This window comes from Chrysochloris asiatica, unplaced genomic scaffold (assembly GCF_000296735.1).
Source record: "Chrysochloris asiatica unplaced genomic scaffold, ChrAsi1.0 scaffold00012, whole genome shotgun sequence".
Taxonomy (NCBI): domain Eukaryota; kingdom Metazoa; phylum Chordata; class Mammalia; order Afrosoricida; family Chrysochloridae; genus Chrysochloris; species Chrysochloris asiatica.
In genome coordinates this window covers 6,746,759-6,773,373 of record NW_006408530.1, presented here as the reverse complement: position 1 = coordinate 6,773,373, position 26,615 = coordinate 6,746,759, and the positions used below count along the sequence as shown (strand labels likewise).

At 36.1% G+C, this 26,615-nt stretch overlaps 1 protein-coding gene across 1 annotated transcript in view; it reads right to left on the bottom strand.

The window, feature by feature from the left end:
* Positions 1–2,442: 2,442 nt before the first annotated feature.
* STAM2 (signal transducing adaptor molecule (SH3 domain and ITAM motif) 2) overlaps positions 2,443–26,615 on the bottom strand; it is a 54,451-nt gene continuing 30,278 nt past the window's right edge. Inside the window, exons 2-14 of the mRNA XM_006834540.1 lie at positions 24,458–24,542; positions 23,297–23,372; positions 23,109–23,207; positions 21,582–21,728; positions 18,671–18,740; positions 17,887–18,073; positions 14,624–14,718; positions 13,423–13,505; positions 13,198–13,285; positions 11,840–11,894; positions 5,501–5,654; positions 3,281–3,450; positions 2,443–2,763 (exon numbers count right to left, since the gene is read on the bottom strand). Coding sequence (XP_006834603.1) covers positions 2,535–2,763; positions 3,281–3,450; positions 5,501–5,654; positions 11,840–11,894; positions 13,198–13,285; positions 13,423–13,505; positions 14,624–14,718; positions 17,887–18,073; positions 18,671–18,740; positions 21,582–21,728; positions 23,109–23,207; positions 23,297–23,372; positions 24,458–24,542 — 1,538 coding nt within the window. The 3' untranslated portion in view covers positions 2,443–2,534. The remainder of the gene's footprint in view (positions 2,764–3,280; positions 3,451–5,500; positions 5,655–11,839; positions 11,895–13,197; positions 13,286–13,422; positions 13,506–14,623; positions 14,719–17,886; positions 18,074–18,670; positions 18,741–21,581; positions 21,729–23,108; positions 23,208–23,296; positions 23,373–24,457; positions 24,543–26,615) is intronic.

The window sequence follows — 26,615 nt, the reverse complement described above, 5'->3', positions numbered from 1 at the left end:
TACCAAGATTTCATATGAAAAACAGAAGTTGCTTTTTATTTTTTATATGAAATAGTAAATGTGAAACCAATGTAGAAATCTTAAGTTAGACAATTCCTTTGGCAGAAAACTTTTAATTATAAGCCAGTCATAAAATAAATATAATCCATGAGATCATGGAAACAAAAGAGAAAAAAACAACCTTGTATTTTCTTATTAACATCAAAAGAAAAATCATCTCAGTATACAGATTTAATAACATTTTATACTATCAACAACTTGCAAAAAGAAATTCGTTACAGTATGGCAAAAATAAAATTATTTTTAATTTAAGAGAGTTCTGTATGTAGAAAATTTCAGAGATAAATGCCAATATATACTATTTATATACATGTCACAAGTTTGTTATACTAATCCAAAGCTACGTTAGTTGAACTTAATTGGCCAATCCCCATTTAGTGAGTGTGCAGTATTTATACTGGCTCAAAGACTTAAGATGAATTTAACTTTTACAATACAGATGACAATTATACACGAAGTATTTACACAAACATTAAAATAACTGCTAATTAAATATAGTTTGGGAGAAAATGTAAGGTTTTCCACATATACACAAACAGTAACTATCTATCATTAAGAGCAGCTTTGAAAATTTTTCTAATGTTTTTGTTCTCCAAAAAGTAAGGTGCCATTTTAAAACAATTTTTATAACTATATAATTGAATTCACATGGAAGGAAAATACTAGATGAGAAAGAGAATGCAAGACATTAAGGGTTAAGATTTTCTTTGCGGTTTCTTATATATGAAATAAGACAATGACAGAAATTAGGCTTTCAAATACTGTTTTGTTGTTGTTGTTTTTTAATATAGACCAGGCATTAAACAGACTATTTTGTTCTAGGATAGTTTCTTTACAAAATAAGCACAATATTAATCAAATTTCTGTAAATAGATTGACAAAAGTTTCCAGAGAACTGTTCTCAAGTGGATTCTTTGTAGAAAGATTAAGTGCTTTCTTTTAAAAATTGATTGAATGTAGAAATCTTGCTTCCATGAAAGCAACTTTTAAAAAAAAAATTGTTGTTCACTGTTTATCCCAGTCTCTCTCTATATATCTGTAAAAGCACATTTATTTGTATTTTCTGTGTATTATTTGTTATAAAAAAAGTTGGCTGATGATGAAGTAGTGTTTAAAATTTTCGGTGAGAAAACAAATCCAATTGGTTTACTAACCTAATTCCTACAGTGTTGGAATCAATTAGCCCTATAAATAAATGTAAACACAGCCTTTAGAAAGAGCTACCCTAGTAACCTCTCCATCAATCTAATGCCATCATTACACAGACTATTATTTCTGAAAGGAATGGTCAAAGTTTGAATAGCCTGGCAGACCAATGGCACTCAAGTCACTTCTTAAGAGTCAAGACACCAATGAACACACACTTGTCATCCATACTTGGTATACACCACATCAAATGATTAGGCATGGTTCATGGCTAAAATTCACGTACAACCAGTAAAAAGGAACTGCAGGATTTCTGCACAGTACACTTTGCTGCTGTTGTTAAGTGCAGTCAAGTCAGTTCAGAATGTTATCAAACGTGTATAGGATTTCCAAGGCTTTAATTCACCGTGGGAGCAGAAAGCCTCATCTTTCTTCCATGGAGCGGCTGGTGGGCTCGAACCACTTAACCTGTGGTTCACAGTCCAGTGCTTATCAAATGGAGCCACCATGCTCCCTGCACACGACACTGGAGGCAGGAAAACAAATGGACTTTATCTTCATCAGAGAATGGTTGGAGTCACTTGAAAAATCAGTAGTGGCAAACTGCTTTCTCCCAGAAAATAGAAACATTTTGTGGGCATTCCTTAGCCCATTGTTGGCAAGACTGTGGGTCTGGGTGACTGTTTTATTGCACATCTGCTTTTATATGGTCTCCTCAGTAAGTAACAGAAAACATTTTTCTTCCCTCCAAATTGCTCTAGCTTCTATAGACAATTAGATGCTAATTATTACTCAACATAACACGGAGAACAAAATTGACAAAACTGCAAACACAACTGCAATTTAAGGAGCCAAAAGGAAATATACTGGCAAGCTAAATGCTTACACAGAAAGATGTTCGCATTTTAAAATAATAGTGTGAGGGAAACGGAGAAAAATATGTACAGACAAAAAATATTTTAAGGTTTCAGTGCTCTCCCAACTAGTATGACATTTTAGGAGGTAAAGATGTTTCTTTAAAGTTTACACTCCTAACACATGCGCTTTAGTGTCACGGAGCTACTTACTGGGTTGTCCAGATTTATGTCAAGAGATTTTAAAGTAAGACAAAAACTAGTAGAAAGCATCTTTTAAGTTCCCTTTTATCAAAAGTTTGACATCAAACAAACTAGACTGAAAAAACTCTCTGATGGCCTTAGGCTTTTGTGCTTTATTTATTCGTGGTCCTTTTGAGTTGAGAGAAAAATTTAAAAATATTTTTAGATGAAACTTATTAAGGGCTGAGCAATATATTTATGAATGCTTTAGAGAAAATACTTGGTTTGTTTCTACAGGAGAGGCTGTTGATGGTAATTTGTTTGTTGCTGTGTAACTGAATGAGTTGGAACTGCCAATGGAAAGCCTGCCACCTGCGGCAAATTGGAAGTAGTGTTCTGGTAAGATGACATATCCACAGACATCCCCATCGGCTGTGTGTAAGCAGCTGTTCCAGTAGCTGATTGAAGGTTAGAGTTCTGGTTCATATAAGTGGGATTGGAAACAGTGTCTTGTCCAGTGCTACAAACAAAAATGTGAAAAAGAAAAACATTTTTACTTTATAATACCTAAGTTAAAGTCAGAGAGCAATTATCATGACAAAATGAAAACCTCATTTTACATCTTCTAAGTTTATGTAGAGCTGCTAGTCTTATTACAATTTAATCACTTCAGCTATGAAAGTAACTTTATATTTAGTAAGAGACATGCATTCAGGAAGAAGCAATACATCATATTATTATAGGTTCTATATCTAATATAGGCCTATTATTGTAGGTTCTCCACAATCTCTAACTAAAAACATTTAAAAGTCTACTGAGGAGTTACAAATTGTTCCTAGTCCCTAGTCTGCTGCTATGAGAATGGAGCCCTAAGGTAGGAGGTACACTCTCAGTCCCTAACTTCATCTTTATAGTAAAAGATAACATGATAATTTTACACACACACACCAAGAGGGTCTTTGTATGCTGCCATTCTGAAAATCTGTGGAAAATTAATGTGTCTAATTATAAAAATCACACAGCTGTCAAAATCTTACCTTAAATATGGAGCTTGGGCAGTTTGTGTTGTCACCGAGGAATTCACATTTGGAGGCAGAGATCTCAGTGGACCAATATGATCTGGTCCTAGACTGTAATTTTGGGCAACAGTGACTTGATGAATGTTTTGACCCATGTAGTTTCCACCATGTGATTGAACTGGGTATGCCTAGTAACCAAAGAGAAAAAGTCGACTCACTAATTTCTAAAACATCTGCCTAACATATTTAAAACTCTGAAACACTTAAATGAAATCAAATGTTTAGTACAGAAAAAAAAAAAAAAAAATGGAGCTTCTAAATCAAAGTGCTCAATCTATGGACATTTATGATTTCCTCAGCTGTTCTTTTATGTTGTGGGTAGAGGCTGGAGGGGAGAACCTAAGAGGGAGAAAGGGAGATGTTATATTTTTAAGGATTGGAATCTATCCAGGTTGCCTATGACTCCTAATTATATCTTCCTGTAGAGTCACAGAAAACTATACACTCCCTTGACGGAAAGCCCACCAACACTTCCAGGTACCACCAGAATGATGGCTTTCTTCACCCCCATTTCAGAATGACTCATCCAATTCTTTCCTAAGAATGCAACAGACAGGAATAAAGTAAAGAAGCAGCTGTGGATAAAGATGTATCTTTAGGAAACAGGAAAAAAAAAAAAGGCCTAAGTCTCAGTTAGTCACATGTGCCCTACTTAATTTTCATGATAACAGCTCTTTAAGGACAAGGTCTTCTGTCTATGTTTAATAAGTATCAAAACCTAATTATCATTGCTTTGGTGTTGAACTAAACAAAGATATTTCACATGAAAATCTGAAATGCTAGGGATGCCAAGCAAATTACATTAACTGCATCAGTGTCACCTCCTCAGCAGACATCTAACAACCCACTGACAATTGGATGACTGTCAGAAAGAAACTTCTGTGGAAGTTTAGGGTGCCTCAGTCACCTTCACAGGTACCCCAACTGCTTCTAGTACAGAAATAAGTATGTATTTTTTCACATTACAATAAAACCATTTGAATACTAGGGATGCTCTTGTGTGTGAAAAGTGTAGATATAGATTATGCAACAAATCAAACTGACAGAAAGCTAACTTTTTACACAATGAGTTGTGCTGAACCAAAACGTAAGTGTGTAAACAATTTAAGAATAAAAACCTGACACAGGAATGACAACCCTTTTCACACATGAAGAACTGAGTACAACATATAGGTCTATCATACAATGGTACAGGCATTTCCAGTTTATTCCATTTTCACAGCTGCAGCAAATGTCTTTGAAAACAGAAGCAAATTTGGAAAAACTGCAGCTGTTTTTAGCACTTAGAAATCCTTTATGCGCTTATATGTAATGACTTTTTTTTTTTATGTAATAACTCTTACATCATTTTCTAAAGTTCAGGGCATGGTATATTTGATAAATGCATCTTATCTGATGTGATAGTTACCACAGTAACCTTTTCTTACTGAACAAAAGTGTGTCAAGTCATCCAAATTATGCACCCACATTCTACCTTTTCTCATTGGTGCCTCCTTCATACACTTCTTTCCATACCAGTTTTCATAAGTTAATATGATTTGCTCACCCAAGCTCATTCTGAGAACTACTAATTTGCTGAAATTTGAAAAAGATTTCAGAACATGAGTACTGATATATATTTAAATATTGACTTTGGAATATAAGCAAAGCCAAGGTGTAAAATACTGGAAAGTGAAATTGCTCACAGTTGGCCTCTGGAATCTGTCATTACCTCAAAGTCCTGCATCAGATCCTCATCATACATGAATGTTTAACAATTTAAGTTGTGCATCTATCAAAAGGACATAAAAGTCAAGCTTTTGAGACTAAAATAAGATTAACTAAGCCTCTTAATAATTATGTAAGCCAAAGAAATCTTAAAGAGAAATTTTGAAAGAAATGTTAAATCTTGCTGACTAAGCAGAGAATCTCTATCCTACACAAAGGACTTGGAAATGACAAGGACTGTCCAAAAGAACCAGAACTGCCCACATTCATTTAATGCTTGTCACTAGTGTTAAAACTGAACTAAACTATTATTAATGAAGTAGTCATTATTTAGCCAATATTCCTTGGAACCACTAAGATCAATTTTATTCGCGGGCCATAGAACTTTTAAGACTGCTTTAAAATAATTTTTTTTTAATTGAAAGACTTTTTTTTTTATTTGAAAAATGTTCTCAGAGAAACTGTGCTCACCTGCACTGGAACCCCAGCTGACACAGGTGGGTAATGTGCTGGAGGGTGGAGCTTTGAATAGACTGAATAAGCTGGTGCTTCATTAACCAATTTGTTATATAGTTCCAGAGCTTCCAAGACTTTTACATTCAACTCAGACAATTCTGAATGCTTCCTGATACAGAAGAAAGTCACTTTAATCATCTTCAAATTTTTAAACATGTATTTAGAAACAAATTATTTTTTAAATTTAGCACATTTCCTATTCATATTTTAAAGGGCTCTTTTATATACAATGAACAAATACTGACAAAGGGAAAGTGGAAGGAGAAACGATTTAATCCTTGGAATAACGAGGCTGCTATGACTTCACAATTATTAGGGAGTCCTTTTCATGCCTCATAAAATGCATCTATTTATAATTTTGGTTCTGGGAGAATTTTGTTGTATGTTAAAAGGTTTCAATATAAATAATAATACCTTCTTAATCTATGTAAGAGTCCAAGCCTTAATTATAAATCTCCGTAAAGAACTACTATAAAGCTCAGAACCTATTTTAAAGTGTGATATGAATGAAATAAAAACAACTCTCACAAAAAATGACACACATTTTCATTTGTTTATATCCACGAAAAGATTAACTGAGAAGTCCTTAAAAATGCAAGGGAAAATATCATCTATATAAACTAATCTCTACTATATACATTTGGTTTGTTTTTTTGAGAAAATGAGCAAAATCAGGTATCCTATTTATAATAACAGCAAATACAAATGAGAGCATTTACAATTTTGCCCAAGGAATCCCAGAGCAAATCCTTCTGACTTGGTACAATTTTGCCTCTTTCCTTGGGAGTAATAAAGTCTTTGCAACTGACAAGTTTATAGAAGTTAAATGGCCACTTTTTATCTGTTCCTTTAAAGCATCCACAGGCCTGCTTACTATAATGTATACAGGCAGTCCCTGGGTCACAAAGATCCACACTTAAGGGTAATTCCTACTTGCCCTATAATGTCATGTAAATTTACCCTTACTTTGAAAGGACTGAAACCTGTTCTTGCTATTAAGTGCCCTGGAGTCAGTTCCCATTCCAACTCATAGGGACCCTATGTGGGGCTTCCTAGGAGCCATTAGTGGGTTTGAACTGCTGACCTTGTGGTTAGCACTATAGCAAGACTCTGAACTAATCCCTGCTGCTGCTGTGTGCCGTCAGTCTGTTCCAACTCATGGTGATATGTACAGGGTTTCCAAGGTTGTAAATCTTTTTGTTGGGGGAGTTGTAAATCTTTACAGGAGTAGAAATCCTGATACTTCTCCCTCGGAACTGCTAATCTTGAGGTTAGCAGCCTAATGTGTAACTCACTACACTAACAGGGTTCCTGGATTTTTCTCACAATTACCTTCACTTGCTGCAGGTGCAGCTTTTAAATAATTAAAATGGCTTTGAGTTTTTTCTTGCATTGGTGGTTGTAGTGTGCCGCCAAGTCAGTTGACTCACAGTGAACCTGGATAGGTTTCTGAGGGCGCTGTGGGCTAATGTGTCAGACTGCAAAGTCGTTTGAACTGCAAGGTCGGTAGTTCAAGCTCACCAGCTGCTCCTTGGGAACCCTATACAGGGTTGCTATGAGTCAGAATCAACTCAATGGCACTTAACAACAGCAATCTTTTACAGGAACAGAAAGCCTCATCTTTCTCCTGAGTAGCAGCTGGTAGACTGAACTCATAACCTTGAGGTTGGTAGCCCAGCTGTAACCCACTATGCTACCAGGTTCCTTTTTCTTGCACCAAAAGGCTGACTAAGTAAGAATTGTATGTGTCTGTTCCAACTCACCCACAAATTCAACTTAAAGACACACTTAAGAACAGATCTCATTTATAAACTAGGGAGGGACCGCCTGTATATAAAGGAGAGCGCTAAAAGGCAGAAGCAGATAAATAGATATAGGACTGACTACCAGGTAGATGGTACTAATGGTGTCAAGATTTGTCATCTTTCCTCTATTAGAATCTGTTACTTCTCAACCAAAATAAAAGTGTTTCCTCTCTTGCATGTGTGACTACACAAAACATATCAAACCCTAGTTTTAAAAACAGCAGTTGTAAACCATGTGTATAAGTGTCCATCCTAACAGAAGTTTGTGGAAAAATGGAATGAAAAGATAATGGACTGTGATTAGGAATTAACCATAGAAATTTGTTTGACATAAATTCAGTATGATCATGAAAGACAGGACAAGGCAATGAAAGGAAGGGCACAGTTACAGTTATCCCTAGCTTTTTGTAAGTTGGCTTTATGCCACTTTGCTTTTATAAAAAGCTGTTTAGCTAACTGAAAGTCTGTGGATGATTTTCACTTTAACAAGAAAAAAAACCCCAAAAAACAAAAGCGAAAATAGCATTCAGTTTGTTTTGCAGCAAACTGCTGTTAAGAGGCAGAACATACACCCTCCCCTGGGAGTTACACTGTCCATACGTGATTTCTAGTTTATATAGACTGTATATTCATCATATCATTCTGGCTTTTACTGTATGTTAGTGTTATTTTTGGTTTTATGTGTGATTTGGTTGGTTGCTCAAAAACATCCATATAAATTAACAGCAATTGCGTCTCCATTTTGGCATATGAGAAGTTTGCTAGGTATGGTCTAACTTCTGGAAAACAAAGAAAACCTGTGCTTTGTTTAAAATCAACTTCAAACAATGAAACTAATTTACTGAGCTGTGCCCAAACTTTATTTCTTGTTGTTAAGTGCTATAGAGTTGATTCCAACTTATAGTGACCCTGTGCAGAGCTTCCAGGAGTAGATGGTGGATTTGAACTGTTGACCTTGTGGTTCACATCCCAGAGCTTATTTGTTGTTGTTGTTGTTATGTGTCGTGGAGTCGGGTCCGACTCATAGTGACCCTGTACAGGGTTTCTGAGTTATAAATCTTTATGGGAACAGATGCCTCATCTTTCTCCCGTGGAACAGCTGGTAGTTTCGAACTGCTGTCCCTGAGGTTCCCAGCCCGATTCATAACCACTACGCTACCAGAGGTCCTTGTTAGAAGAGAGAAACAATTAAGCAGAAGTTGTGGTTATCTCTCCCTCAAAGAGACTGTAATCCATTGAGGAGTCGTTTAAGAATATGAAAAATGGCAAATGATATAAGACAGCATGTTACAATGCAAAACTAAATGAAGTATCTAGGAAACAAGCATTTATAGGAAAGGAAGATCAATTTGGACTATAGTAAACTGAAAGAAAAAAAGGCTTTATGGAAAAACTGGCATTTAAAGCTGGCACCTAAAGAATGAAGGACAAGCAAAGCAGAACGGGAAATGTCAGGGCAGTACGTAACTGTTATGAATAAAGGCAGTTAAAGGACTGAGCAGAGTACAATGGGGAAGATGAAAACAGTATCTTGTTCAAGGTGATAAGTAATTAGAGAAGTCTGGAAATTAGGGAAGTTTGGAACACCACTTAGTCCAGACAGTAGATCTCTTGTTTATAAAGCTATCTAAACTTTTTTGAAGTCAATTTACATGTTTACCCAATACAATTTCTTAAACTGTATGAATGCCAAAAAGTCACATTCTGTACAATGATATAAAAAGTGAAATATAAAATTTAATTGTCTTTGGCAATAGTGTTTTTTTTTTTTTCTTCATGGTGGTGGTGGTGGTGGTGGTGTGCCACTGAGTCGGTTCTGACTCACAATGATCTTGTACAGGGTTTCCGAGGCTGTAAATCTTTATGGGAGCAGAGAGCCTCATCTTTCTGGGTTGATAGGACATGGACTATTTTTAGGTCCCAAAAAGGATGATAAGAATGGTACCCCAGCCACATTCATGGTAGCACTAACCAATCTTCTATTTAACCCTAACTTGGTGACTGATTTATCATTACCATACTGCACTGAAACCAGACAGATACTTAAAATGCTTTCTCCAAATTAAGAATAAAATATGATGAAACTACCACCATCAGATTTCATTAATTGCAGTATGTAATCATTTTTCTGTAGAAAAATACAAAATTATTATGAAAAATGCCCCATGGAACTAAGATCACAACTTTCAGTGACTGGAAAAACTTGCTACTACAATTCTTTGGTTGAGGCACGTTAGACAGCATAGCTTCTTATTCCTTACTACTTTGGTCCTACCTAATCCCTTCACCTGTGCTGTCTTGTATAGTAGCTCAACAACAAAGTACAGAAAGGAACAGACATGACAGAACTCTAAGACCTTATCCTGTGTTTTCCATTCACTGTGTATTTTCCTTTCAACTTCAGAGAAAGCTCGAAAGAGTAAAGAAAAAAAGGGGGCAAAACTAAGTTAAGATCTAAGAATGCTGATAGGCAATCATTCAGTGCTGCTGCCATTTCTAAGGCATAGTGAGACTACGTGAGTTGACAAAATTAAAAGGGCATTATTCGAAACTACCAGCCGCTCCGCGGGAGAAAGATGAGGCTTTCTACTCCCGTAAGGATTTACACCCTCGGAAACCCTGTACAGGGTCGCTATGGGTCGGAACCGACTCGACGGCACTTAACAACAACAACAACATTGTTGTTAAGTGCCATAGAGTCCATTCTGACTTGTAGCGACCCTGTATAGGGTTTCCAAAGCTGTAAATCTTTGCGTGAGCAGAAAGCATCATCTTTCTCCTGCAATGTAGCTGGTTGGCTCAAACCACCGACCTTGTGGTTAGCAGTCCAGTGTTTATGCCAAAAGGGCAACTGTTGCTGTTGTTGTTAAGTGCTGTCAAGTTGGTTCTGACTCATAGTGACCCTTTATAGGGTTTCCAAGGATCAGGTGATGAGATTGAACCGCCAACCTTACAGTTCAAACAGACCCTGCGGTCCAGTGCATTAACCCAAGGGTAATAAGAGTGACAAAAATACAAGGAAGAGAAATGAGGCGGGGAGAAGTTGTATTGCATTGGATTTAGCTTCCAAAGTGTTGGTGGTTCTAATTCCGTGACCCTGTGTCCAACAGAAGAAACCATGGTCTGGTCCTTGCTACCCTCACAACAGCGGCTAGGTTTGAGCTCAGTGTTACAGACACTGTCAATCCATCTTGTTGAGGGTCTTCCTCGTTTTCACTGATCCTCCACTTCACCAAGCATGATGTCCTTCTCCAGGGACCAGTCCCTCCGAAAGACATGTCCAAAGTCATATTTTATATTCCTTCCAACTCAAGGGACTTATTTTCTGGCACTATATCAGACAATTTTTTGCTGCTATTCATAATATTTTCTTTCAGTGGCTATTTTATAGAAGTAGATCCCCAAGCCCTTCTCTCTAGTCTGTCTCACCCTGGAAGTTACACTGAAACCTGTCCACCATGGGTAACCCTGGTGGTATTTGAAAAACCAGTGGCTTAGTTTCTAGCATCAAAGTAATATACAAGTCACCACAGTACAACAAACTAACAGCTGAGTGGTGGTCACAAGTACTAGGGAATTTCATTAGAAAATTTTACAAGTATTCCCAGCTTTGCAAAATTCATTTACATCATTTCACATTAACAGAAAACCTACATTAGTTATCTGTTTTTGTCTACTGAAAGAAATGTGAAGAGGATTTCTGCTTTTACGAAAAAGGCAAAAAAGTAAAAAATGACATTCAGCCTGTGTTTTGTATTTAGCTATGAAAGCGGCAGCATGTAGCCAAAGCAGCGAGAGTGGTGCTACCAAGCTCCTTTCCTGAGAACTATACAATGTATCATTTCTATAGCACTGAACAACAAAAACAAACTTTATACAGGCTGCACTTTATACTGGACTGCAAAGTCGGTTTGAACCACGAAGTTGGCAGTTCAACAGCCACTCCTCAGAAACCCTATACAGGGTTGTTATGGTTCACAACCTCTTCTACAGCACTCAACAACAACAATAATGTCATTTTAGACTTTCTGTGTTATCTGATAGCTTATATTTTTAGATCTAGGAACACTCAAAAAATTTTCCCTTATGAATTAATAATAATTACATCTTCATTTTATGCCATTTTGGCTTACAGCAGGTTTCAAAGAAACACTCTTTCAGATAGTAGGGAAATCCTATACCACTCTTCTCATTGCATAATAAGCCAGCACTTGCTGCCATGTTATGCTCTAGTCACTGTACTTTTAAAACTTTATTGTCTGCTCAATTCCAACCCAAGTACCCATGGGTTGGAAAGGGCCCATGATTCTAAGCACAGTAAACTGCCATGGGAATGAAAATTTTGCCTATTTTATAGGAACTTGGGAAACTGAAATGCAATTCCAACAGATCGTACAGTTCCACAAAAACTTCCTCTCTTTACTGTTCTCTGCAAAAGAAGTATATACAAAAAAACTATACTTTTTATGGAGTGTATGAAAAATCTCACCTATCAATCTCTTCAAGCTTTTCATCTATCATTGGACCCATCTGTTGACAGACATCTGTAAATACAAAAACACTTAAAATTCTAGAACCTTAATCCAATTTAAGATGGTTTCAACTACTTTTAACAACAAACCACCAATATCCAACATCATGCAAAGTACACAAAGTATTAAATCTATGCTAGAGAAAGGACTACAAAAGGTCTAGTTTTAGCACTATTCGGTACCAATACTAGTATCACGTGACCAAAAGGTAAGGTCAAAATTAAAACAGAAATCCCACCATGTGTCTTGGAACTATAAGACAAGTCTACAGACTAAATTTTGGAGTTATCTAAGTCTCAAAAATATCTAGAAAACTATTATTATCTAAATAGGAAGAATCTAAGCCAAGTACGTACATTTGTAACCTTCTATATATTAGATATGAGCATCTCTCATTATGTTTAAACCACTTCAAAATTACACATTTTGTGTATTTCCAAATGTAAACATTTATATAATGATCAAAATTCTATAAGGCAGATTTTCTTCTATCAAAAGATACAAAAAGGTTGATATATTTACCAGAGTAAAGGACTAAAAAAAAAAATATGAGAACTTTGCTACAATTTGTTAAGTGCTGTTAACAATTTTCTTGTTGTTATTTAAGTGCTGGCCAGTTCGTTCTAATTCACAGCAACCCGGTATGGGGTTTCTGAGAAGTGACTGGTGGGTTTGAATCACTGACCTTCCAGTTAGCAGTTTATTGTACAATATATATCAGCATGCATTCAAGACTACATTGCAAAGTTAACACTGATCGTGCATAATTTTGACTTTTAAAATCACGATATAAGAAAATAAAAACAGGAATAAGAGTTTCTAATATTTTGAGTCAATTGATTTACTATGCTGTTGTTGTTAAGTGCCGTGGAGTCGGTTCTGACTCATAGTGATCCTGTACAGGGTTTCCGAGGCTGTAAATCTTTACGGGAGCAGAACGCCTCATCTTTCTCCCGCAGAACAGCTGGTAGTTTCGAACTGCTGACCTTATGGTTTGCAGCCCGATTCGTAACCACTACGCTATCAGAGCTCCATTTTATATGCTATTAGTTCTTAATTTTACTTTTTTGTGAATTACAAACTTCTTCAGCCAATTTCACTGGTGGGCTTACAGAAAATACAAAGACTTTGGTTTTGAAAAGGATCTGAAGGTTTATGATGACACTTTCCAAGTAATACTTTTATTATTTTATGTGTCTATTTCCTAGCTATAAATTTATTTCTAATTTCTAGAAATAAACACAAAGCAGAAGACATAATGAACAGCTGAAAATAACTAACTAACAGTAACTAATCCATAATAGTCATTAAGTACCTTCTAAGTCCAAGAGGTCTTGGGAGTCTGGTTTTGAATCTGTTGGATCTATACTCTGGAGTACCTGCAAGGCTCTATCCATCTTATCCTAAAAAAGTAATACGGCACTTTAAAAGCTCAAAAGAATTTTAACTTCAGTGAGTACAAAGATTACTTTTCCCATGCATTTTAACTCCCATTTAAAAGTCTTAATAGTTTAACTATTAAACACAAGAAAGACCCTACCTCATCTATATAAACAGGCTCAGGCTCTGAATGCTTAATTTGCTCCACATCATCATCCATTACATTCAATTTGTCCACAGCTGCTATGGAAACAAAGTAAAAAGTTCCTTAGTATTATGTTGGTATTTTAGTCATTAACTTATAAGTAGTCCATGATAACCCGTAACTAAAAAAAGGAAAAGAAGTCCTTCACATAGTTGTCCCATTTCAAAATCAACATACTTCGTTACATATATTCATTCAATCATGTTATTAATTTTCTTTTGCACTTTTTCTGTGCCAGAAATTATTTTCGACACTGAGAACATACAAGTATTGTTTATTCAAAATAAACAAGAATCCTCTCCTCATGGAACTTTTATTCTGTTAGAACAAGAGAAAAATATTATGGGAGCTGTCATTACAGACATGTGCCTGGAAGGTGAGTGTTACCAAGGATGAATATACAAGGGAGTTGATTATTATATAGTAACTAAATCCAGAATTAAGTTTATGAGTTATACACTCTTCCCTTGTTATAAAAATTTTTAGATGAACAAAAAATAGAACTGATTTAACCTGACTTTGATAAGAGTTAAAAACAACACTGATTTATTCAATGTAAAATGATGACCTGCCCTGTAAACTTTCACTCAATCCACAATAAAAACCTTAAAAAAAAAACACTTGACACATACATATATATAAAACAATTTAAATGTTCACTGGAATACCACTATCACATACTATATTTTAATACAGCAGATTTTGATATACATAAAATTGTAATAAAAAAATCTATATAACCAATGTATTTTTAAGCTCCAACAACTGTGTGATCATAACCACACTTAGAACCATCTGATTTTTTGTTTTGTTTTTTGATACATCTCACTGTTATGTACTATAGTTATTACACTACATTACAATATGTACTACACAATGCTGAATGTTGCAGCACATAATTTGCTGATGTGAATCATTCTCATGTCAGTATCTCCAAAGACAAATTAAATCCATTTTACACAGATATTGATAATAAAGACAGTAAGAAAGAAAACTAAACAAAAAATGAAGACAGCCTTATGTCACACAGACTGAAAATGGGGTTATCAGTTTTGAATACAGGTAGCCCCGTACAGAGCACCTCTATTCAAACCTGAACAGTAAAATCAAGTGTAAAATACTCATAGCTGATAAATGTAACCACAATTTAGCTTACCTGTTTCACACTCTATGTTTAAATTAGTGGTTACAAAATTAGAGGGGAAGAGTCCTATTCCTCTGTGATTTTCTCCTTTCCACCAATTGGCATCACTGAAAATACAGTACAAAAATGTCATTTGTTTTTCTACATTTGAGTTCATTAGTATTAAAAGTTAAATCTAGCCTACTTTGAAACCACTAGTTGATATCCAGCTATATTTATTGATCAGTCTCCTTTAGTAAAAAATACACAAAAGCACAAATAACACCATCATCTACAACCTAATACTTAGCTTTAAAACTAATTAACAATTGGTCATATTTGGTGCTAGGGTTTAAATAAAATATTACAATTAATGCCGATGACCCCTTTATCAACAACCTCAAACCTCAACGTCACAACCATCATCCTACCACACCACTATGTCATTCATTTACCCTTTTACACATATATTTATGTATAACTCTGAGAGTCCTATGTGGCACTGTCGGATAAAGCACTGGACTGCAAGGTGGCTTTGAACTCACCAGCTACTCCTTGGAAACCCTATGCAGGGTAGCTATGAGTCAGAACAAACTCAATGGCACTTAACATCATTTAACTCTATAAATAGATGTTTATTTTCATATATTTTGTTCATTTTATTTAATAATACTTTAACGTTTAACTCTATAAATAGATGTTTATTTTCATATATTTTGTTCATTTTATTTAATAATACTTTAAGTCTTTTATTCCTTTTAAATTATAAAGTTCCATCATACAAATAGGTCTTAAAATTTAATACACTCATCACTGTACACAGGGCATTTTGGTTGTTTCCAGGGTTTCACCATTATAAACACTACAGTAACAACTCATTCTAGATTCTAGGACACACATGTAACATTTTCTCTAGGCTAATTCACATGGATTTGCTAGGCCACAGGATATGAACACTTTCAATTTTACTAGAAATTTCCAATATCCCCTAAAGTGGCTATACCAATTGGCTTTTCTCCCTCTCAGAAGAGCAGTGCCAGAATATCCTCTAGTAATTGTCTCGAGTTGTTGTTGTTATTAGGTGCCATCAAGTTGGTACCAACTCATAGCGATTCTATGCACAACAGAATGAAACACTGTCAGGTCCCGGGCCAACCTCACAGTTGTTGCCACACTTGAACCCAATGATGCTGCCACTTTGCCAATTCATCTTGCTGGGGGTCTTCTTCTTTTTCTCTGACCCTCCACCTTACCAAACATGATATCCTTCTCCAGCAACTGGTCCCTCCTGACAATATGTCCAAAGTATGAGAGATGAAGTTTGGTCATCTTGGTCTCCAAGGAGCACTCTGGCTGCACTTCTTCCAACACAGATCTGTTGGTTCTTTTGGCAGCCCATGGCACTTTCAATATTCTCCTCCAACACCATAACTCAAAAGCATCAATTCTTCTACGGTCTTCCTTATTCAATGTCCAGCTTTCGCCTGCATATGAAGCTACTGAAAATACCATGGCTTGGATAAGGTGCACCTTAGTCCTCATTTTTTGCTCTTCAGCACTTTAAAAAAAGTTCTTGTGCAGCATATTTGACTAATACAATACGTCGTTTGATTTCTTGACTGCTACTTCCATGAGTGTTGATAGTTGATCCAAGAAGAATGAAGTCTTTGACAACTTCAATCTTTTCTCTGTTGATAAGAATGTTGTTTACTGGTCCAGTAGTGAGGATTTTTGTGGGGTTTTTTTGTCCAAGATGATACTTGATAACAGTGGAGAATTCACACCTCATTGTACTCATTTGCATTTCTAATCTGTTCCCCACCAGAGATTTACTTCTATTTTCTCCAATGTAAACACACAGTAGAGATTTTTGTCTCCTGTAACTAGCTTGTTCCTACATTTTATTTTTATTTTTCTCTCTGGGTCAGTTATCTTTTTCATGGATCTGTAGATCTTTGCATATTCTGGATGTTGTTGTTAAGTACCATGGAGTCGGTTCCGACTCATAGTGACCCTGCAGCACAGGATTTCCGAGGTTGTAAATCTTTACGGGAGCAGAAAGCCTCATCTTTACAAATGATTGTTGGAATTATGCCATTACCTTCTCTCAGGCTATCATTTGACTTTTAATGTGTGTTCATAACTTCTTTTACTCTATGAGACTTTCTCCTATTTGATCAAATTTATTAATCTTCCTTCAGTTCATTTATAAATTCTCCTATATTCAGGATGCAGTCCTGGTGTGGCACTGCGGGTTAATGCACTGGACTGCAAAGTTGGTTTAAACTATAAGGTTGGCGGTTCAAAGTCACCAGCCGTTCCTCAGAAACCCTATACAGAGTTGCTATGAATAGGAACTGACTTGACAGCACTTAACAACAACAACCAGGGGGTGAAAAGAAAACGAGAGTTGAAGTTATTGCTGAAGGCATATTGAATTTTAGTTTAGGGTGCTGCTAAACTTGAATATAGGTAGTTATGATGGCAGCACAATATGGTAAGTGGAATGAATGTGACTGGACTGTATAAACATAAAAAGGCCTAAAATGGAAAGTTTCTTGTAACATGTATTTTACCATAATAAACATTTTTTTAAATTATATAAATAAGAATTAGAGAAAAACCAAATACAGCTTTTAATTAATGATTATATAGTTATCTATCTAAATTTTTCTACCAGTAATTCTGGTATATAAAACTCTTACAGCAAATGCATTAAGATTGGATATGCATTTTCCAATTGTCATCACCAACTACATGATTTAATACATTTTTCACTCAAGCTATTAAAGGATATTTCATGACCAAATTTAACAAAAAGAATTAAAAACTTGCATTATATATTTTGGTTGTTTGCGTTTTTTTTTTTGACGGTTTATTGTGAATTATATGATAGTTTACGTGGGAGAATGATTAGCTTTACATTCATCCTATCGTATATCGTTTCACTGCCATGGTTACAATCCTCTCCATGCATCATCAACCCCAGTCGTCAGCACATAGCCCCTCTCCCTCTCTGGGTCTAGAGTCCCTAGCCACTCCATTTCTCCACGTCATCGTCTCTGCCTCCATCTCTGGCGTCACCATTTCCCTGAGTAGGGTCCTGTACTCCACGTTCTTCTCCCTTGATGGTCTAAACTAACATTTATTTTAGAAAAACAGTCATAATACTCATCACAGTATGAAGAGGCACTATTATGACTTACCTACACCAAAATCAAAGAATTGAATATGCAGCTATAGACTTACACTTAGCAACTTCAAAATATTCCAGAAATAAATGTTCTAAAACATACCTGTCATCCAAAACAATAATAATTTCACCATGCTTAAAGGTGAGTTCATTGTCTTCAACAGCTTCAAAATCATACAAAGCTCTTACTTTCCTTGTGACCTTACTATTTAACTGAATTTCTGCAGATGGATGCAAAGATTTTGTTTCTGTGTGCTGCTGCTTCTGCTCTTGCAAAGATAATTCAATAGCTAGTTTGAAATTTTAAAATGAGAAAAAAAAAAGAATTTTATTTTTAAAGTTTAAAAAAAATTAGATAACATATTTGATTAAAACAAATGGATTTTAATTATTTGACTAATTAAACTCTTAAGAAAATAAGATTTTCACTTTTCTTGGGTGACAGAAGAAAACAGGGAGGGAATCATGACATTTAAAAAAAAAAAAAAAAAAGTTTTTGCTCATTCCTTATTACCACAGCTTGCCATATACAACAGTTATTATTTTTACAAGAAACAGATTGTGACATTATAATATGGGTAGCTTTCCATATACAGGGCAGGCTGGGAACATATTTTTGGGTCTGACTCATAACACTGACATTAAAGAAAAGGTGAGATGTAATCTCTTCAAAGGTAGAACACTAGTCACATATTATTGTTAAGGATAATGAATTAAATTCATTTTGTACCACATCATTTGTTTTTCCTACTTTTCAGACTCTACTAGGTTTTACATCTAAGGTAGAACTAAAGCATAACCTAGTTTTACTACGATTTTTATTTCAATAAAAGGTTCTGACAAGAATACTCTCAGCAACACTAAATTACACACTTTCGATCATTTACCTTTAGCTATGTCTTCATCTTCTTTGTTTTTGTTCACTGATGTACCATTCTTGGCAACAGCTGAGACAGTCTATAAAAGTATGAGTAAAATGAACACAACCACCACTTTCAGAGAAAATACAAGCTCTGTAATTACTCGCACATCCTAATTTTTAAAAAAATTATATAATTAAGTAGCTGTTTTCAAATATCAAAACATTAAAAATTTCAAGAAAATGTTATAAACTCATAAAGGGCATGAATGGGCTTACATTTTACATGAATCCAAGTGTCTTACACAGAACTTGGCATACATAAAGTACACAAACACTTATGCAATGAATAAATATGAATCCTTCTTGATTGCACTTCCTGATTTAAACTGTTCAAAGTCTCTTACCCAATGAGAAAGCTACCTTTCTACAGGTGTATAACTACACAAGAAGTAGAGTAAGATGTCAATGACAATTACTGGAGAGAAGACAAGAGACAACAGGTGCAGATGAATACAATTTAAGCGCTCTCTTACTACTCATGGTAGTTGAATGGTAGTGACTCTTCAACAATAGTAGAGGATTAATTAAAGTCATGCTTAAATTCAGCAGCATCTATTGTATTAATATACAAGACAGGGCCCAGAACCATCAATTAGTTCTTTAACCCAAATTATTTTAGAATATACAGAAAGGACCAAACAGGAAAATATCTATTCTTTACTACCTTGACTTTTGTCTCAAAATTCTACATTGAGCCCTTGTTGTTGGGTGCCATCAAGTCAATTTTCAACTCATAGCACCCCAATGTGACAAAGCAGAACTGCCCCATAGGGTATTCTATGCTGCGACCTATACAGGAGCACATCACCAGGTCTTTCTCCCTTGGAGCTGCCAGGTGGGTTCAAACCATCAACCTTTAGGTTAGTCAGCAGCTGAGCACTTAACCACTACACCAACAGGGCTTCTTCACTGAACCCTTAGGGTGGTAAACTAGAGAGATTCTAATGGTCCCTTTAACCCATTTTCAGCATAAAAGAAAGAATATAATAGTACTCCTCTTAGCCACTTGCTTTTGGCTCACATCCTAACACTAGCTTTCAAAGTTTTACCAGCCTCGAGGGTAGGAACCAAGTCCAAGAAACTGTGCTTCTCCCACAAACCTAGATTAGCAGCCCACTCTATGACTCATTGTCTCTACTTTCACCCTTGTCCTGCTGCAGTGCAGTGGCTTGCTTTTATATGGTCCTTCTAGCCATGATCTTGTAACTCCCACGAAATGACTGACTGGGACAATGCAAGTAAGATGTGTAAAATGCTTGCCAGAATTGGCAGGGATATGCAAATAAGGTGCTTGTAGTCCATCAAAGGAGTCCTGGTGGTACAGTGGTTAAGCACTCAACTGCTACCCAAAAGATCAAGTATTCAAACCTATCAGCGGCTTTTCAGGAAAAAGATATAGCAGTCTGCTGCCAAAAAAGGTTACAGTCTTGTAAACCCTCTGGGCAGTTCTAGATTGTCCTATTATGGTTGGTATGAGTCAGAATCAGCCCAACAGCAATAGATTTGGTTTGGGTGGCCCACCAAGTGGACTGGTCAGTTCTGTCATTCCTGTTTAAGCTTAAAAAGAGCCAATTCCTGGAGGTGGGGGTGGGACGGGGACTTCACTACTATCAGGAAGAGCATGGCATACCCTTGGGACCCAGGATCCCTGCACTGAGAATTTCCTAGACTCAGGAGACAGGTAGGGATAACACTAGAGATGGCACAAAATGGCAGCGGGTACAGCAGAGTCCAGTGTCAGCAAAACAATGGCATCAGAACAAGGAGACCAGTACCCATGGAGTGAAGTAGCTATAGTGGATGGGCTGATCCACAGAGCTAGGTCCAAGAGCAGAGCACACCAGTCTGCCAGAACAACCAAGGAGGAATTGAGAGGTTAAAAGCTATCCCAACTGGTGATATATCCTGTCTCCTGAGTTCCTGTTACTTCCAGGTTGAGCCTAAACCCGCATTCCTAATAACGCCCACACTCATGAGTGAGTATGGTCTGTGAATTCTGTGTAGCTTCTCAATAAATTATAGAATCCAGTGGAATAGTCAAGTGTGCTGTGGTGTGAGAAACGATGAAAAGGTTAGAGAGGAGAGGTATAGCTGACCTCCACTTGACAGGAACCAACCCTGATACAGATTCTCCTCTCTCCCTCTAAAGGTAGACAAGGTGTGTGAAGCTGACACCCTCTTACACCTACTAAATTATCCCCTGTGCCCCAAATATATTTAAAGTCTTACATAATTCTACTTATATGTGAACCATTCACCCCATATGTACTCACTCTTCAACAAACAAGTCTTTAGGTTTTTCAAATCCATGTATTTATTCATGCAATTCCTCCTGATATGGCTTCCGTACTCCTCTCTTTGGAACAAAGTCTTAAAAGTCTTTTATATAGTCCTCCTTTGGTATGCCAGTTTATAGTTGCCTCTCTCCTTGGTACTGAGAAATAGCATCTAGTTCTCACCCATACAAGGGAGTTTCAGAAAGTCCATGGAAAAATTTCATTCTCTTTTAATTCCATTTTTCCATGAATTTCTGAAGCCCCTCACATTTGTCACTTATACTTACTTTTTTTACATGTGAATATTCCTTGAATTACTATAAACTTCTTGAACATAGGGCATATCCTACATATTAATACCTTTTGCCAGACTTAAGAGTAGTATTTTAAAAGATTATGTATGGCTGATGTACGTCTCAAAATTCTCCTGGTATTTCAGACATCCATTCAAGCAATTAGAATGTCTATGAAGTATAAAGCATGTATTACCTAGGCACTTGGAACAGAATGGGAAAAACAAGACATATCTTGTCTAGCTTTTACAAAACATATATACCTTCAAAGCAGTATAGGGTCAGCCCTGAGTTAGAATAAATTTACCTGAGAACCTGCTGTAGGAAAAGTAATTCCTTCTTCTTTCATAGACTTAACAGTTGCAGATATTAGACTAAACTGAGGGTCCTTCTGAAATTCTTCTGACCACTCCACCATTAAAGATTTCAGTTTTTCACACACTTTAGGATGAGCCTGTTAAAGTAAAAAACAAAACAAAACAGAAAAATCAGTAATTAAAATAATCACTTAGATTATTTAGCTACTATAAAGAATTGCCATCAAAATTCTCTTTAATTATATGAACATAAACAAAAGTCTACGGTAAATTTGTAGCCAAGATAACTGATTGATACCAATTTATATGTTTAAGATACAACCCTTTTGAGCACCATTTTCTAAGTCTTACTATGATGATAATAATATTTTATATTCAGAGATCATTTATTTTGTTTTCTTAATAGTCTCAATTTTAGATTGTGCTTTTCATATCAACTAAACTCGAATCCTGGGATTTCTGCCACAAAGGTAAGAAAATCGTACTTTAAAATGTGTCTCAAAGCAAACAAAAATAACAATATAATAATGAAGCACCTGCTATCGTGTATCATGCTCTAACATAGATGCACCAGGCACCCTTTGCTGCCATGGAAGGCAGTCTAGAAGAGTGGCTGGAGTCACAGACACCTGAATCTAAATCTTGACAATGCCACTTACTATAGCATGACCTTTGATAAGTTACTTAGCTTCTCTTGAAGCCTGTTTCTTCATCTAAATAACAGGAATAATAAGAGAACCTAACTCCAAGGGCTGTTAAAAGCTTTAAAAACAATATACAGTCAGCTCTCCATATCCACAGGTTCTGAATCTGTGGATTCAGCCAACCAGGGATCTAATAGCCTGGGGTGAGATGGGGGTTATTGTTGTTGTGAAGTGCCCTTGAGTCGGTTCCGACCCATAGCGACCCTGTGTACGGTTTCCAAGGAGCAGCTGGTGAGCTTGAACCGCCAACCTTGCAGTTCAAACAGCTTTGAAGTCTACTGCATTAACCCACTAGCAGCCCTTCAATGGTTAAGAGAAAGAAGAAAATGCTATTTACATAGCATTTACATTGTATTCAGTATCTATAAGTAATTAAAAGATGATTTAAAGTATATAGGATGATTATACAAGGACATAGGATTATACAAATCTAATTTGTAAGTAGTTTATATGCAAATACTATGCTGTTTTATATTAAGAGACTTGAGCATCCATGGATTTTAGTATCCACGGGGGTCTTCAGATACCGAAAGATGACTGTAGATGTAAATGTTTAAAGCGGTGTCTGTTGGCTAGCTTTCAATAAAGATTAACAATCATCAACAGTACATGCTTATGGGAGCTAAGCAGTTTTTGGTGTTACAAATGAAAATATCCAATTGCAGAACAGGAATTCTATTTCATTTCAAACTTACCCAAAAATGATTTCCATTTATAATACAACTTTATTAATGTTATATACAAACTGATATGCTATATATACATACGTATTTATATGTGTATATTAACAATATAAAATTCTTTAAAATTTACCTTATTCTTCATCACAGCACGTGCTTCTGTTGCAAAATCTCGAGAACATACTTCTAAATGAAATGTCTTTCCACAGTTTGCCACACAAGCCCCAAGAAGCTATTAATTATAATAAAAATTGATATAAAATATTAAAAGGTAAGACACATTTTAGAATTGGATTAAAAAATAACATGAATTTGACTTACAGTTAAAGCTTGGAGAGCAACATGAGGGACTTTATGCGTTACTCTTTTCATTATGGCTTTCAGGCAATCTTTTGCTCTAAGGAACAAAAAAGGAGAATGCTAAGGATGGATGCAAAATTTCAGTGCAAACAATGAAAACCTGAGGTTTCCACTAATGAATAACTTTAAATTAAAAAAAATAAATCATGTAAATTTCACTTTGTTAAGAATAAATCTATGAGAGGATTTCACATTATGCACATAAACTTGTAGGAAATAATTTTTAAAAGCTACATGTTGCAAAGGTTCCCAAATAAAAAAATCAATACACAAAAGGTCTATCAACACCAGAGAACTGTTATCATATAAACTACTTTTTTCATTTCTGCAAGACAGACTTGGCTTCTGAGTGTAAAGTTTCATCGAGGGAAAAACTAGCAAGACATATAGTCTTAAAAGTTTCAATTATAAGCATACAATGATGCACTTTGGAGAACTGGAGTAAGTTAAAACAAATGCTTTCATCACTCCTCCAAATTTTTAAAGCATAATCAATTTAAATTAAAAAAAATTTTTTTAAATGTACTTTTTCATTGTATTTACCTCTTCATTATTCAAAGACATTTTTGCTACATTACCTGTTATTATATTCATTTACTTCACTATTGAAAAGCTCTCCTACATGTCTAAGTCACAGAGGAATTCCCTAAACAGCCAGTCTATTCACTGTTAACACGTATCCCCACTGTGTCAAGCTTTAATTATATATGTTAATATAACCTCAGGTTTTCAGCTGAATTCTTTTCCACTTGTTCTTTCAAGATAAAGCTTACCCCATAAATGATGTCCTCCAGGCTCTCTTTTAGTCCCCAAAAGTAAATAGTAAAATCCCATTTTCCTTTTAGTTCTACAACAGGAAAAGACGTTCACTAAAGACACCTGGTGGCACAGTAGATAAAGCACTGGGCTGCTAATGACAAGGTCAGCAGTTCAAACCCAATAGCCGCTTCATGAGATGAAGAGGAGGCTGGCAGCTCCTGTAAAGATTTACAGTCTCAGAAGCCATGTGGAGCAGGTCTACTCTGTTCTACAGAGCTGCTCTGAGTTCAAATCGACTCAATGGCAGTGGGTCTGGGTTTTGCTGTTGTTTAGACATTCACTGAGCATGATTGGGCATCTTACCCATTAGGAGTACTTCCAACTTTGTCACATATGTCCATAATAAGACCCCAGTCTTCCGTAGTATTGTACTCATTCGTGGCCTTTTCTATAAGGTATACGTACAGACACAAAAATTAGACATAACACTAAAACAAAGACATGTTAATAAGAAGCTCTACCTTTGCTCTTGCTAAATATAAAAGAACCACAAAAAAACATCAAAAGATATAATACTTCTACTAACTAGTAGGCATATTTATATGTTTTGAGGCATGCCAATGAAATACTTTTAAAATAATTATAAATTATCAATAATACTATAAATATAATGATTTGTTTGGGCTTTTAATACTAAGTGCAGTCCTGGTGTGGCACTGTGGGCTAATGCGCTGGACTGCAAGGTCGGTTTGAACCACAAGGTCAGCGGTTCAAGCTCACCAGTCGCTCCTCAGAAATCCTATACAGGGTCACTATGAGTCAAAACCGACTCCACAACCCTTAACAACAACATAATGCTAAGTAATAAAAGTTAATAATACAAAACAATGTCAACATTTACATTTATAAAAAGTCCACTTTATTGAGATATAATTCATACCCCACATATCATATAATTTGCCCAGTTAAGCAGACAAATAGTATATTCAGAGAGTTGTGCAACTATCACCACTATCTAATTTTAAAACATTTTTTATAACCCCCCCAAAGGAAATCAGTACACATTTCCCCACCACGTTCCCAACACTAGGCAAACCACTAATGCTTCTGTCTGTATAGATTTACCTACTCTGAACTTTTCATAAAAATGGAACTATATGTGTTCTTTTCTATGGCATTATGTTTTCAAGGTTTATCCATGTTGCAGCATGTATCAAGATTATTTCTCCTTTTCTGAATAATATTCTATTGTATAGATATACCACATTTTATTTATCCATTCATCAGTTGAACATTTGAGCTGTGGGGTTAATATAAATGATGCTAATATAAATGATTCACGTAGTGTTTGTGTGGACATGCCATTTCATTCCTCTGGGGTATATTCCTAGGGGCAGAATTACTGGTTCATACGGTCCTCTATGTTTGACTTTTGGAGAACCTGGCAAACAATTTTCCAAATTAGCTGCCATTTCACATTCTCACCAGCAATATATGAAGTTTTCACATAAACTTTGAAAACATTTTTTTAAAAATACACTACAGTTTTAGGAATATATATGTAGTCCTGGTGTGATGCTGTAGTATAAGCACTGGACTGCCAACCACAGAGCTGACAATCCAAACACACTAGCCACTCCTCAAGAACCCTAAACAGGATCAAGTATGAGTTGGAACTGACTGCCACACTTAACATTAAGACATAGTGACATATGCATGAGAATGATAAACAACCAACTGGATGTGGGGGAATCAAAGAAGGGTTTAATTTTAAGTGGTGTGGTGTGGTGTGGTGCAATGAATTACTTATACTCAGTATGGCCCTTCTAGTCAGTCCTCCACTGTGTGACATACTGGAAATCCTACCCTCTACACCTGGGGTGAAGGAGCCCAAGTAGTGTAGTGGTTTACAAGTTGAGCTTTCTGATCCTGTAAAGATTTATGGAAAACCTAAACTGGGTCGCTATGAGACAGAACCAACTCAGTGGCACACAGCCACCACCACCACATCTGTGGTTATGATCTCATTTTGGAGTTGTCTATTATGCTAATGAGCAGCATTTGGGTAAGAGGTATCTTGAGTCACGGCTTGACTACTGGATGTGATTCAAGTCATCATCCTTAGTTTCCCTGAGGATGTGGTCTGCATTCAATATATAGCAATACTCTGCAAGTTATCACTTGATCTAGATCCTGTATCTGGCTTGTCTCAGGCTGATCATCAGTTTCCAGGACTTGAGCCAATGTCTGTTCATCTGACCTGATTCGCCAGCTTTGCAGTCTGACGAGCTGGAAGCCTGTCACCTAACCTGCTGATTTGGGCTCATTAGCCTCTGAAGTCACATGGATCAGGACAGGCCTCTAGATTGATATTTGATGCTCAGACTTGGGATTTACCAGGTTCCACAGGTGCATGAGCCATTTCCCCAATGGTCTGTTGGTTCTGTGAGATGTTGCAGCAAATTACAGAACTCAAAAACAAAAAACAGTAAGGAGAGATGGGAAAAGGGTTTGATGTTAG